The sequence below is a fragment of the Aquarana catesbeiana genome, linkage group LG11 (genome assembly GCF_042186555.1).
Source record: "Aquarana catesbeiana isolate 2022-GZ linkage group LG11, ASM4218655v1, whole genome shotgun sequence".
Taxonomy (NCBI): domain Eukaryota; kingdom Metazoa; phylum Chordata; class Amphibia; order Anura; family Ranidae; genus Aquarana; species Aquarana catesbeiana.
This window is the reverse complement of record NC_133334.1, coordinates 41130841-41145859: the sequence shown is the minus strand read 5'-3', so window position 1 is coordinate 41145859 and position 15019 is coordinate 41130841. Positions and strand designations below refer to the sequence as shown.

Here is a 15019-nt window from a genome sequence, read left to right as displayed (position 1 = left end):
TTGGATGTCAGTAGAAAAATGCCCAGTTATAGTGGTGGCCAGTGGAGGAATACCCTTTAGCATTGATGGTCAGTAAGGGAGGAATCGATTAAATTGGTGGTCAGTGAAGGTGTTCCATTCTAATTTGAGAATCAGTGGAAAAGTGTCCCCTTGCATTGGAGGTCAGTAGACATTTGCTCAGTCACAGTGGTGGTCAGTGGCGAAATGCCCCCTAACATTAATGATCAGTAGGGAAGGAGTCAATTACATTGGAGGCCAGTGGAGATACCCTCTTATACTGGGGATCCATGGAAAAGTGTCCCCTTGCATTGAAGGTCAGTAGACAAATGCCCAGTTACAATGGGGGCCAGTGGAGAAATTCCCTCTAATGCCGCGTACACACGGCCGGACTTGCGAACTATCTAAACTCCGTCGGCATTTCCCACTGAGAGATTTAGAATATATATCTGATTCCTTCGGAATTGCCGACAGAAAAACTCTGATGGGGCATACACACGGTCGGAAAGTCCGACCGAAAGCTCCCATCAGACTTTTTCTGTTGGGAAGTCCGGCCGTGTGTACGCTGCATAACATTGGTCAGTAGGGGAAGAGTCCATTAAATTGGTGGCCAGTGGGGATGCTCCCCCTTAAACTGGGGATTAGTGGAAAAGTGCCTCCTTGCATTGGCAGTCACTGTAGAAATTACCATTACCATTGGACGTCAGTGGAAAATTCTTCCCTTAATGGGTGTAGGTGAGAGATCAATGTGCGCCTGCTCAAGGAACCCCCTAGAAAACTCTGGAGGAAATCTGGGGTTCCAAGAAACATTGGTTATGAGCGTCTTGTCCAGATAAAATCATTTATGAAATTGGGGAAAGAGCGGACAAAATTTGCAACCCTTGTTAGATCTTTACCAACCCTATACCTTGACACGTGCGGTGTCAGCAGGACAGAAAGTCAGGGGAAAGTTTACTAATGGAAACACAAACAGCAATAAAACCCTACTCAAAAAAAAAAAAAAAAATTACCTTTTATGACTCAAAATATATTTTGCCTCTCTAAGACAAAGAACGCCTGCTTCCATTTCAAGCTTTTCACGCAGGTATTTAACTTACAGTCTGCGTAGCCCTTAGATATACTAGAAGCAAAAACAATTTTAATACATAGAAGCTTCTTAGTAGTCTCCCTGTTAACTGTAAATTAATCCTTCAATTAACCTGTTTACCTCCACCACCCCCAACCTCATCAGAGGAGAATTAACCTGTGCAGCACTGTCAGATCAATGCCGCTGTCTGCAACGCAAGGCTGACCTCCCTAGAGACACAGGGGGTTAATGAGTTAGACAGCTGCAGTGTAGCTGTGTTGTAATCCCAGTGCCCAGGAGGGCCAGAGAGAGAGAGAAGTGAGCAGCTGTGCCTTTAAATGCCATTTCCTTCTATTGTATTTGAATGGTGATCAGGAAAAAGGAAATGAAAGCAGAGGGGCTGAGCTAAAATAGTCAATGCTGCAAAGGAGACAGCAATTGCCTATATAAGTGACAGTGACACAGGCTTCTCTCTCAGACCTTCCTTCTTGGCCAGAGGACTCAGGCAGCTGCCAGGAATACAGATGTGGCAGCACGGTGATGGAGAGCGGGCAGTTGGCATCTGACGTTGGACCCTGGAGGGGGGGGGGGGGTAGATCTGCTACAGAGAGGATAGCATTGCATGGACCTGTGTCTGTATGAATTAGCCAGGACCTACAAAGAGCCAAGACAACACACTGTACAGAGGACAATACACAGGAGCAAGCAAATGTCAGCACCCATCGAGAGGAAGAGCCTGGACCCTGCAGAGTAAGCGTGGCTGGGGTCTTATTGTTGCAGCGATTGGAGGTGGTGGTGGTGGCGGGGGGGGGAGCTAATGAAAATAGGGGCAATTGCTGACCATTTGGGCAAGCGATTAAAGGAGGGGGACACATTATATTGAAATAGACAAGGGCTGATGGCTAGCATAGGTACCGGCTGTCCTTGATTTCCAGGAACACACCTGGATTATAGAGGCGTGCAGCTGGAATTTCTTGTTCCTTAAAAATGCCCTGAGATGGAAAATTGAATTTTTTTTTTTTACGCTCAGTCCTTTCTATTCGACCTTATTTTAAAATAAGTATTTAAAATGCTAAAAGATGTATTTGTGTAGTCCATATGCAAAAATGGGAATAAAGTGCATCACGGTGGTGGCGGCATTGTAACTACAGCAAGGACATCATTTTCAGTAGAAATGTGGTCCTGGAAGTTATTTTAAATCAGCCTTTCTTAACCTTACAAACTTTTAGTTCTTTCGAACCAACCTTATTTTAAAATTAGTATTTAAAATGCTAATAGATGTATTTGTGTTGTCCATAAGCCCTAATGGCAATAAAGTGCATCACGGCGGTGGTGGTGGTTGCCTTGTAACTATAGCAGGGACATCATTTTCAGCAGCAATGTGGTCCTGGAAGTTATTTAAAATCAGCCTTTCTCAACCTTTCAACTTTAGTTCTTTCTATCTAACATTGTTTTAAGATAAGTACCGTATTTAAAATGCTAATAGATGTATTTCTCTAGCCCATATGCCATAACGGGAATAACGTGCATCATGGCAGTGGTGGTGGCATTGTAACTACAGCATGAACATCATTTACAGTAGCAATGAGGTCCTGGAAGTTTTTTCTTCTATCAGCCTTTCTCAACCTTTCGACTTTCAGTTCTTTCTATCGAACCTGTTTTAAAATAAGTATTTAAAATGCTAGTAGATATATTTGAGTAGTCTATACAGGGCCGGGACAAGGGGTGGGCAGGAGGGCAAATTGCCCTGGGGGCAATGGTTTATTGCAGGGCTGTGGGTGGCATGACCTTAAACCTAAGGGAAGGGGGGGGGTCACGTTTTGGCATCTTTGCCCTGGGCGCTGGAGTCCATATACCATAATGGGAATAAAGTGCACCACATCGGTGGTAGTGGCGACATTATTAGTATTTTAGTTATAAAGTTATTTTAAATCGGCCTTTCCTATACTTTCAACCTTCGAGGAACCTTGAAATATTTTATATAGTTATACCTATAGTTTGTCGTACATTAGACTGCTTTACAAAGATTTTTAGTATTGAGTTTTGCAATGTAAAAAAACAAAAGGTATAAAAGTAATGCACAAAGGGATATAATAAATTGAGAGTCGTAGATGGTAGGATTACAGCATTTAATGGTACTAATCATGGAAGGTTTAATATAAAAAAAAATGTAATAATAATGCATACCTAGCATATTTGACACCCTGGGTATTTTTTCAACCCTCCTGCTCTGTACAACAGCATTTTTTGTGATAATCTTGATACTACACAAATTATAACAGAAAAGACATGCAGACAGTATAAAGTTGTGGTATCCCCTAACATTATTGGTCATTGTAGATGTGCCCCTTTCATTGGTGGTCAGTGTAGGTAGGAGGTCAATTTACCAGACTCAAGGAACACTTACCAACCTCAGGAGGAACTTTAGGGTTCCATGGAACCCTGATTGTGAACGGCTGTTCTAAATGTTGGTAACGGTGTAATGATAATGAAAGCGCTGGATGGATGGTGGGAATCTAATTTTGAGACAATGCTGTAGCTGGCAGGACATGCTGAGGGATGTAGCTCCCCAAAAAAAGAGCTTCATTGGTTTATGGGTCATTTACTGCTCTGGTGTAGAACATCCCAACAAACCCTTCATGGGCGAAATATGTAGGCTGCTGTTTTTGTGTATTGTGTGTTTAAAAAAAAAACTCCTTTAAACGACCTCCTACAGCACCGGATGGAAGCCCTGGCTGCACCAGGTTTCATTTAACTCTCCAGAATCTACCAAAAACTGAAAAATTGTGTTTGGGTGAACTGTCTTGTACATTGAAAAATATGTACGCCTCCACGGCCGACCTCTTCCCTCTGAAAAATGCAGGTTGCTTGGCTGTCATGCTAATCAACTGGTTCAGCACTTTCTGAGGCATTGATTAGGAACAATTAGCTAAACCAAACATTGTAACTTTGCTTGCTGCAAGTTTATCAATGCTCAGAGCAGTAGAAAGAAACTGAGGCTAGATTGATCAACTGGTCAGCCAGGTAAATATAATTTTCCATTGGATAATATAAAACACAGAGGGCGCACCAGCCTTGCACATTACCCTTTGTGATAGCTTTAATAAAGGATAAAAAAAATATACTGTATACTCATAAAATGGAAAGCATATCCATTTCAACAGTGTCCTAGACGACCTGGTCAACTGAGCGAATCCCAACGACAAGAAGACACTCTGAATGACTGATGCATCTTGAAGGGTGTTCCTCGAGCATTTTCCAAAGACTTCCATGAGAAATAAAAATCCCTTGTATTTTTATAGCTCATCTAGATACAGTTCCTCCAGCAGCTCCCTTTAAAATAACCCCATTCACTTCCATGCAAGTCCAGGTTTCAGACATAGGCAGAAGAGGCACAAAAAGGACAGGAGCTGCAACCTATGCTGATGTTCATAGCCGGGGAGGGAAGTGTGGGAGCACTTTAATAAGGAAAGGGATGGTCGGCACTCAGAATGACATCCAAAATGGTATTTCTTTATTAAATACATGTACAAAGCTGTAAAACGGCCTACGTGTTTCGGACGTTAGTCCTTAGTCATGGCTAAGGACTAAGGTTCCGAAACGCGTAGACTGTTTTACAGCTTTGTACAGGTATTTAATAAATAAATACCATTTTGGATGTCATCCTGAGTGCCGACCATCCCCTTCCTTATTCTGTCACGTTGAAGGTGTCAGCAGCCTCAAGGTCTGACCACCGGGCAGAGCTTTTATGTAGGAAGGTTGCCGCGCCTATACACCTGTTTTCCTTGGGGGTGCACTTTGACATGTTTGCCTTGGGTACTAAAACACCTTGTCCCACCACTGCTTGTGTGACTTGCAAAAAATAGAATCCAAGTGGTGAAATCTATTTTCTACCAGGAAACAAATGTATTTTATTATTGTGCTGCACTTCCAGTTTTCACCAGCAGCTGGTACTGCAAGTAGATGTTTCTAAGGTGCCCTCTGAAAATCGATCCACGTTTAGATTGCTTTTCAGAGGGCATTTGACAGACAGTGAGGAGGCATTATATCACCTCCTCACTGCCTAATTTAACCCTGTATTGCTGCATCATGTTGTAATCGCGTGCATTGCATGCGGTTGTGGCACAGCCCCATTGTACTCAATGCAATGTACTTTTTGCCACCTGTCTGAAAGAACCCATTCTGATCCCCTGTGTCAGTGAGCAGTGGCTGCAGGGGAGAAGAGGAATAGGTCAACAAAGGCTGGGAATTTCAGGAGCCGTGACATCATAGGCTCCAATATCCAAGCCGTTGTCGGCGCTCCCTCATGTCCCTTGCAGCTCACTAACAGGGGATCCAGAGCTGTGGGATCATGTGACTGGACCAGAGCAGACTAAAGTTGTCCATACAAGTATGGAATTTTGTGCGTTTGCAGTGCGAACGACTATTCGTTGCTCGATAGTGACCTGGCCACTAACTGATAGAATAAAATAATTTCTGGATCGAAAGTGATCAGTCAATTACAATAGCAATATATATAATTCCAGTTTACCTATATGGCAAGCACATGCACAATACAAGACAGATTTTTTTTTTTCTTGGTATAACATATACACTTTGGTTGATACAATGAAAAGTTTTCGCTTTGGATAAATCAACATTAGCCGGGCCTACTGTCAAAAGCGATGGTAAAGTTGAGTACACTAACTGTACGAATGTTGAACGATCTTGCCGCACACGACCAGTTTTGGCCAAAATTTTATACATGTATGGCCAGCTAAAATATAGGTAAGTATACTTTTTTTTTGTTTTTTACACAGGTTGGGCATGATAAGTAGAAGAACATTTTTAAGCATAGTTAGTGTTAGGCTGGAATTCCCCTTTAAAGACCAAACAGTCACCACAAAAGATATGAGGGCACACTTTGCAACTAGAGGAAAAGACATTAAGAATATGTTACCCCAACATTTCATGTTCCTGATATGTGTGTTTTGTACCATGTGCATGTGTTAAAAAGTATTGTGTGACTTCCTTACTTCCTTTGTGTAAAACACCTGGTGATGCTGCCAGTCCCCCTGCTTTCCTATTTCAAACTGACCACACTAGGCATGGAAGCACATCCATCTCAGGGTGGTCAGTTTTCTGGCTGTGCTGGGAGAACAGCTTGCCTGTCCTCAATTGGCCCTCCTGCACTGCTCTTCACTGGGAAGATCAGTGTGTTGCTGTTTCTCTACCCCCACCTCTCCAAGCCCCTCATGCAGCTAACAATAGAGATTATGTAATCACTTGAAAAAAAAAAAAAAAGATATTTAGATTTTTCTTAATATCTGTATACAAATGTTTTGCCTTTCATTTGTATTTTAAACTGAATGGGAAAGGTAAGGTTTCCCATATGCTTTAAAGCGGAGGTCCGCCCACCGCTGCAAAAATTAAAAGCCAGCAGCTGCACATACTGCAGCTGCTGACTTTTAATAATCGGACACTTACCTGTCCTGGAGTCCAGCGATGGCAGCACCGCAGCTGATGTTTCCATCAGCTGTCGGATGCATGCCGCCTCTATTGCGAGTAAGGGAACCTGGCAGTGAAGCCTTAAGGCTTCACGCTGGGAACCCTACTGCGCATGTGCAAGACTCCTCTCCTCTTTCCTACTGGTCTGGCGGCTGGGAAAGGAGGAGGGAGCCTGGGTGGAGACGTCAATACCCGCGACCGAGGCTCCCGGAAGTGGAACAGGATATAGCCTGTAAAAAGCGCATGAAAACTGCCTCCATTCTTTGCAGTGTGTGCTTTCACACTGGGGCGGCGCGCTTGCAGGACAGCATCTTTGGGGCGGGTTGGGAGCACTGTAAATAGCGCTCCCAAAACGCCCCTGCCCATTGCAATGAATGCCTTAAAGCATTCATTGCAATGGGCGGCGCTTTGAAAGCGCCGCAAAACAGGACATTTTCCTTTTTTTTTTTTTTTTTTTTTTAAAGGTTAAATCCACCCCGCTAGCGGTCGAAAAGCACTGCTAAAATGCAGCTAAAGCACAGCAAAAACTACCGCGCTGTAATGTGAAAGGGGTCTTAGCAACATTTTAGCTGCGCTTTTCGGCCGCTAGTGGAGCAGATTTTACTTTAAAAAATAGGTAAAAAGTCCAGTTTTGCAGCGCTTTTAAAGCGATTTGGAAGCACTACCCATTCATTGCAATAAGCAGGGGCATTTTGGGAGCGCTATTTACAGAGCTCCCAACCCACCCCAAAGATGCTGCTTGCAGGACTTTTTTTAACTTCCCGCAAGCGCACCACCCCAGTGTGAAAGCACACACTGCAAAGAATGGGAGGAAGTTTTCAGGTGCTTTTTAGAGGCTGTTTCTAGCGCTAAAACGCTTGAAGACTGCCACAGTGTAAAAAGGGTCTAAAAGGTATTAACTGTGAGGGATGAGTTCATGTAGAAAGTAAAAGTTCAACTGCTAGAGGTGTACTTGGCTTCCCTGAAGAGATTAATTTTCTGAGATTCCCTAAAGGTAGACAGGGTAACCATATAGGTTGAGGTAGCGTTTTTCCAGTGGATGGAAGAAGCTCTGGAGAAGTCTTGGCATGCATGGGAGGAAGTAATGAGGGGTCTAGAGAGAAGGAGGTCCTGAAAGGAGTAAAGTGGATGGTTTGCGTGATATTTTGAGATGAGGTTGGTGATGTACCTCAAGGCTTAGTTGTGAATTAATTTGTATGCTTTTCTTGATATTTTGATTTCTATTCATTGGGCAAGTGAAAGCCAGTGGAGGGATTGACAGAGTGGGGTGGTGGACGCTGAGCGGTTGGTAAGGTGGATGAGTGTGGAAGCAGCAATCATGATAGACTGAATGGGGGGGTAGCTTCTGTAAAGGTAGGCCAACAGGGAGTGATGTGGAATAGTCAAGGTGAGAGAAAACAAGGGGGTGAATTAGCTACAAGTTATGTGATGTCATCCAGGTCATGACATCCACGGTTATGTGATGTCATCCAGGTCATGTCATCCACCGTTATGTTTGGCTGCAGGAGGGTGAAAGCTTGGTTCCTGATGCAGGACAACATGTTAATCAGCTAAAGAAGATGGTACTCTAATGTTAGGCTTGGATGATATTTAAAGGGGTTGTAAACCCCTCAAAGTTTTTTACCTTAACGTGTTCAATGCATTAAGGTGAAAAACCTTCTGTAGTGCAGCAGCCCCCCAGAGCCCCCCTTTTACTTAACTGAACTCGATCGATCCAGTGACAGGGACGAGCACAGCAGCTCCAGCTGCTGTCTCAGGTCCTCATTGGATAGATTGATAGGAGCAGGAGACATTGGCTCCCACTTCTGTCAATCAAATCCAGTGACACGGGAGTCGGGGGTGGGGTCGAGTCCTGCTGTCTGTGTCAATGGACGCAGCAGCAGGACTTGGAAGCACGCCCGCACGAGTGCCCCCCTAGGAATGCGGCTCTCAGTGGGTGCACTCAAGAAGAGAAGCCAGGCGCGCCGCTGAGGGACCCCAGAAGAGGAGGATCGGGGCCGCTCTGTGTAAAACCCTTGCACAGAGGAGGTAAGTATAACATGTTTGTTTTTTTTGTTTTTTTCTAAAACAAACCTTTACAACCCCTTTAAGATGAGGTTGATGATGTAGCTGGTGGCAAAGTTGTGGATGGCTTTGCATGTTAAGTATTGTGAATGTTATTCCTGACGTGAGTGGAAGCTGGTGGAGAGATTGGCAGAGAAGGGTGGCTAACATTGAACGGTTGGTAAGGTAGATGAATCTGGCTGCACCATTCATGGTAGACTGGAGGGGAGTCTGTGTAGAGGTAGGCTTTCAAGGAGGGAGTTGCAACAGTCAAGGCAAAAGATAACCAGGGAGTAAATAAGTAGCTCTGTGATGTCATTGGTTATGAAGAGATGTATACTAAAGAATTATTGCATGCTCTACATCATGGTTTCTCAAACCAGGGTTCCATGGAACCCTAGATTATCTCCAGAGGTTGCTACAGGTTCCTTGAGCAATGAGCAATTTCTGCCTCTCAGATAAGTTCCCACAGAGACCATTGATCTTTTTAGCCATCTGTAAGAGGATAATTCTTCCCAATGACCACAAGTGTAAGGAGCATTCTTCCCACCGACCATCACATTAATGTATCATGCTGTATCTATAGAGAAGGCTGCTCTATACTCTGAGCTCATCTTAACATGGGATAGCATGACAAAAAAAAATAAAAATCAGTGCTTAGTCAAGCACTTCTGTAGAAATAAACCAAACAATTGCAAATTAAAATACTTGTTGACCCCTTTTCCGGGGGGTGGTGGGAGACGGGAGCCTTGCGGTGAACTGAAGAGATGGGTCTGTTCCTGTCTTGGGGTGACCTTGGTAGGGCCGCCCCCTGTTCTAGTATTGATCTTGCAAATTATTTGATTTACACATGATACCTCTAATAAACTGTACACCACCCAGCAGGAATAATTTAACTCCTGCATCTGTATTACTATTGTCATCTAACTAAGTACCTTGTGTCCAAATCTCTGTATGTTTCTTATCATGATATACTGTCTTCTTTCTTTGTGTTAAGGAAATAATAAAAATCTTTTCTGTAAAAAAAAAATACTTGTTGAATTTACCAGTGCTGTATGTTTCTTTGTAAATTTGTCTCAAATGAGGAGAGTCACACAATTCAGGGTCTAGACCAGGGATATGCAATTAGCGGACCTCCAGCTGTTGCAAAAATACAAGTCCCATCATGCTCTGCCTCTGGGTGTCATCCTTGTGGCTGTCAGTCTTGCTATGCCTCATGGGACTTGTAGTTCTGCAACAGCTGGAGGTCCGCTAATTGCATATTCCTGGTCTAGACCATCCTGATGGTATGGTTTTCCCCAGATTGAAGATGTTTGCTTGAACATTTTTTTTTTTACAAGTGAAGCTGCTTAAATACCCTTGGGCAGCCTGAAAAATTTGTATTTAGTTTACCTGTGAATTGATTTTTTCATCCTATATTTCTGTACTCAGCCATTCTTCTGCTCTGCGCATCAAGGAGCCCTTGACAGATGTCATTAATGCATGCCAAATTCCCATTTTGATGCCTGTGGGCATGATGTAGCTTGTGGGCATGATGTAACCTAAAATAGTTACATATCATAGAGGAGTGCTAAAAGAAACTAGCCCTGACTGCAGAGAAAAAAAAATGTTCCTCTTCAAAAATGTTTGTTTTATAACTAAAGCTTGTATTCTACATTTTACATTGTTGGATTCAATTTTGAATTATGTATCTCATTTTCTTCCCATAGTGAGCCAGTGGACGAGGTTCTGCAGATTCCACCCTCACTACTAACATGTGGGGGCTGCCAACAAAACATTGGGGACCGCTACTTCTTAAAGGCCATAGATCAATATTGGCATGAGGACTGCCTGAGCTGCGACTTGTGTGGCTGCCGCTTAGGAGAGGTCGGGAGGAGACTCTACTACAAACTGGGGCGCAAGCTGTGCCGAAGAGATTATCTCAGGTAAGGCCTTCATTTCCATAGAGGCAGGAGGAGAGGAATAAATATTAGAAATTATCTGTGGACATTTACCATGCTATGCACTTACAGTGGTGACTGCAGTATAAGCACATCAACTTGTACACCTCTATTCTTTACATGGGGTAAAACATGTATGTGGTCCCAAATATGGGATGCATAAAAAGGGATGCATGAAGTAAATCTTGCATTAAGAACTGGACAGATATTATAGTCCATGATGTGGTCTCTTAAGTGAGCGGAGGACCCACCCATACAGGTAAGTGCAGTTGTCCAGAATCTTGCCAACTCCCCACTGTAAAGATGGTTATTGTCAGTGGTACATTTCTCATACTGATTTATGGGTATATCAAGGAACAGAGAGCAAAGTAAAGGTCCATAGCCATAGTCCATACTCAACTCTGATCAATCCTGGCCACCCTTTCCAGTGCACTTTCTCCAGTGACAGGCAAATTCCATAAGCCATGTAACCAAGATAATGGTTCCTGAAGTATAATCAAATAACATGTTTTTGAACCTACGGAAAAGATTGGACAGAAAGTCTTCTAAATTCTTCATTATTTTGTCTATCCTTGCCCTCGTCTGTACTGTTATGTCTGTTAAAAGACGGCTGTCATGGAGAATGCCAATGCTGAAATCTCCTTTTGAAAATGCTAGCTGCCATGCGGACCTTTATGCTTCAATATTTTTAGCTGCTGACTTGGAACAAATAAGCAAATAAGGATCCTCAATTTTTTTAAATCTGCATGTTTGTCTTAGATTACTAACTCAGAAGTTTAGAAAACAGCAGGGCAGCATAGCTAGCAGCCCTTGTATGTCTCCCATGTCAGGTTCACTTTCTGCATCAAACAAAACAAAAAAAAAAAAAGGGCACGAACGCCTAGTACATTTTCCACAGCACTTTAATGCAAGATGTAAAATAATAGTATATACTTACAAAGGGAATAGGAATGACAGTGTTATAAAATGTCCAGAAACCCAAAAGGTAGGCTCTGCAAAGGAACACCTCTGGTTCGACTGGATGTCTTGCTACCAGCTGACGCATTTCAGAAGACTTGGCCCCTTCTTCAGAGCAAGGCTCAGCGTCAGCTGACTGCAGGACATCCAGTCGAACCAGTAGAGTTCCATTGCAGATCCTACCTTTGGGTTTCTGGACTTTTTATAACACGGTCATTCCTATTGCCTTTGTGTGTGTATATATACTATCATTTAAAATCTTACAATGAAGTGCTTTGAATAATGCACTAGGCGTTTGTGCCCTTTCTGTTTTGTCTTTTTTATACAGTTTGAAGATTCCCCAGTCTTGGTTCACACTGGGGCGACTTTTCAGCCTGACAAGTCGTGCTCCATTCAGTGCAATGGAACCATTCTAATCGGAGCGACTCAAGTTGCTCAAACTTTGAAAAAGGTTCCTGCACTACTTGGGGGCGACTTCAGAGTAGCTTGCATTGACTTCTATTAAAGAAGTCATTTGCAAGCCGCGCTGTGTGGGGCGGCTTCAGAGTCAGGCATCTTTGAAGCCGCCCCAGTGTGAACCGAGCCTAAAAAGGGCAGCGTCATCTACATTATCCAGTCCAGATTTCACTGTGGCTATTTCGATTTCAAGAATTGTGTTTAGTTTTTCTGGGAGTTCTTAGTGCTACAGTGTCAAGTTTATTTTTCTTTCCCTTTGATCTATCACTTTCCGCATCCTAAAATATGTTTTATGGTTTCTGTTGCAGACTTTTTGGTCAGGATGGGCTTTGTGCATCCTGCGACAAGCGGATTAGGGCGTACGAGATGACCATGCGGGTGAAGGACAAAGTCTATCATCTGGAGTGCTTCAAGTGTGCAGCATGTCAGAAGCACTTCTGTGTGGGTGACCGGTACCTTCTCATAAACTCAGACATTGTCTGTGAGCAGGACATTTATGAATGGACAAAACTTAATGGAATGATGTAGCTATGGGACAATGCCCCAGGAGTTTCCTGGAATTGACCTAAATGACTCTAAAGTATCAAGCGATGGACTTACACTGTAGCAATAACAACTGACAGTGCATTATCTCTTCAACAGAAAAACTGGTGACAGACTGGGCATCTACATTGGAATCAGCTAGCAGACACATCTATGGGTTCTAAGGCTCCTAATTATCATCTACTCCTACCAACCAATAATGGTGCTTTTGGATTTACACAATTATTTCTGACATGAGTACTGGGCCCTTCTCAATATTGATCTACTGCAGGCAACTGAAGATCTACACGTGGGACCTTGGATCCTTGCTGAAGTCTCCAAAGCCATGTCCTAATTTGTTCCATATTTGGGCAAAACTGCTCCTCCCATTTTGAAAAGACCTACTACTTCTTGACCTGAAACCAGGGCTGGCTTGTAAAGATAGGGTCATGTGAATTTTTGCCTGCTGACTTACAGATTAAGCATTCCAGGGCCTTAATTAACCCTTCAAAAAATCTACCCAAAAATAATAGTTAAATGGAACCTGTCAAGCTAAAAATATTGCCGCGAACACTACTACAAAGTGTAGAATTGTCATTCTAATCCTTATTTTACTGCATAGTAAATCACTGACTTAGAACAAGTATGAAGATGGTGGATGAGGGATTCCTAGCCTGCAGACTTGGTCCAGGTCAATGACTGGAGTTTGAGCCCGGTCAATGACTGGAGTTTGAGCCCGGTCAATGACTGGAGTTTGAGCCCGGTCAATGACTGGAGTTTGAGCCCGGTCAATGACTGGAGTTTGAGCCCGGTCAATGACTGGAGTTTGAGCCCGGTCAATGACTGGAGTTTGATCCAGGTCAATGACTGGAGTTTGAGCCCGGTCAATGACTGGAGTTTGAGCCCGGTCAATGACTGGAGTTTGAGCCCGGTCAATGACTGGAGTTTGAGCCCGGTCAATGACTGGAGTTTGATCCAGGTCAATGAGTTTGTAAGCTCCTTCAAAAATTATCCAGGAATAGCAGCTTCCATATTTGCACTGTTACAAGTTGGCTTTATGTTTTGGGTGGCCTGATGAACTACACACTGGCTACATGAGGACTCCGTTAAAAAGATCTTTACACCTGAGTTCCCAAGATAGCCTATCATGCCTGGCCATTATACCAAGACCTAAATCCTATTGTTCCATCTCATGGAGAATGAAGTAAGTGGAAAGAAACTTTTTGAGATCTCACCAAAGGAAACTCCAAGAGATTCGAATCAGAGGGTGGATATCTGCAGCAGTGCCCACCCAAAATAAAATTCCAATTTTGGGTTTCTAAATATCTGGATAATTGTCATATTGCTACACTGCAACAAATGGATACATGTACTGTATGTGTATATATCTTGGCCATTGCCGGATAATCTATGCAATACTGGCAGTTTTGTTTGTAGTTTAAATTTTTACTAAAAAAAGGTTAATAAATAAAATGTAAATATAACTGACATCATTCTGCTTGTGAAGGAGCGATTTGCAGAGTGTGCCCAATAATGCTAAGGGTTGAAAACATAACCAAATAAATTTATTGGAAAGACAAATAAACAGTTAATTTGTTGTCACTTTTTTTAACCTATTTGGAAAGTTGGCCATTGTTCTGCTGTTTTTGTACGTTGTCATGGCAGAAGCCTTCAACACTGGATGGGACCCTCAGCTGTGCTAGGTAACAACTGTAATCACAGTAGAATTTCAGCCTAAACCTAACTAGCCTTAAAAATGTCCTCTTGCCACACCTAACACCTCTGCTGGCTAACTAAAAAAAAAAAAAACTGTAAAAAAAGATGTATATACTTACCTATTTTCAGCCCACTCCTGTCTGGTCACTTTATCCGGCTTCCTTGTATTAGCCAGTGGCTGCAGGGAGAAGGAGGGAGCGCCAACAATGGATGGGACATGGGAACCTATGGGGTATGTCACCACTCCCAGACATTACCAGCCGTTGCTGAACGCTCTCTCCTCTCTCTTGCAGCTGCTGCTGGCTAACAGGGGATCACGTACATCTTTTTACACAGGTTTGTCAGCATAGGTGTCATGGTCAGGCTCAGGCACCAGTACCTATAGCAGTAGAGGGACTCCTACCAACCGGCAGGATTGCTATACAAGTAGGTCACCCTGACGAATGATGTGGGCTCACCTGAGGAGCACAGTCGAATTACTAAGCGTAGTTCACCAGAGCTCCTGATGGTGGAGATGGGTTTAGCTGCCAGATAGTACCAGGTCGCGATCCTCGGGATCACCCCACCAAGAGGTGAGCCAGCTGGGGTTTAGTAGCAAATATAGTAAACAAGGAACAAACAGAAGAGTAGTCCGTAAATCAGAAGTGTAGTTGAGGAACAAGCCAAAGTTTGGTAACAAGTGGTAGCAAAGATATGGACAGCAGCAGGAAAAAGTGAGATATTGGCTGGAGAGAGCACAATAATCTGGCAAACAGGAAGTGCAGAGACATGGCTTAAATCAGAAAGTTTGTGGGAAATTTTAGGTGCATTGACTTGTACTGGGAAAATAAAACAT

At 43.2% G+C, this 15019-nt stretch overlaps 1 protein-coding gene across 1 annotated transcript; it reads left to right on the top strand.

The window, feature by feature from the left end:
• Positions 1–1396: 1396 nt before the first annotated feature.
• LMO2 (LIM domain only 2) lies at positions 1397–14053 on the top strand. The gene is made up of 3 exons (XM_073604203.1): positions 1397–1813; positions 10303–10518; positions 12255–14053. Exons 1-3 carry the CDS (start codon positions 1686–1688, stop codon positions 12472–12474), a joined length of 564 nt encoding a protein of 187 aa, XP_073460304.1. The 5' UTR covers positions 1397–1685; the 3' UTR covers positions 12475–14053.
• Positions 14054–15019: the final 966 nt, after the last annotated feature.

Coding starts and splice junctions, on each gene's coding strand:
- LMO2 (XM_073604203.1), top strand. CDS start 1,686: ATGGACCTGTGTCTGTATGAATTAGCCAGGACCTACAAAGAGCCAAGA. Junction 1,814..10,302: donor AAGAGCCTGGACCCTGCAGA/GTAAGCGTGGCT, acceptor TTCTTCCCATAG/TGAGCCAGTGGACGAGGTTC. Junction 10,519..12,254: donor TGCCGAAGAGATTATCTCAG/GTAAGGCCTTCA, acceptor TTTCTGTTGCAG/ACTTTTTGGTCAGGATGGGC.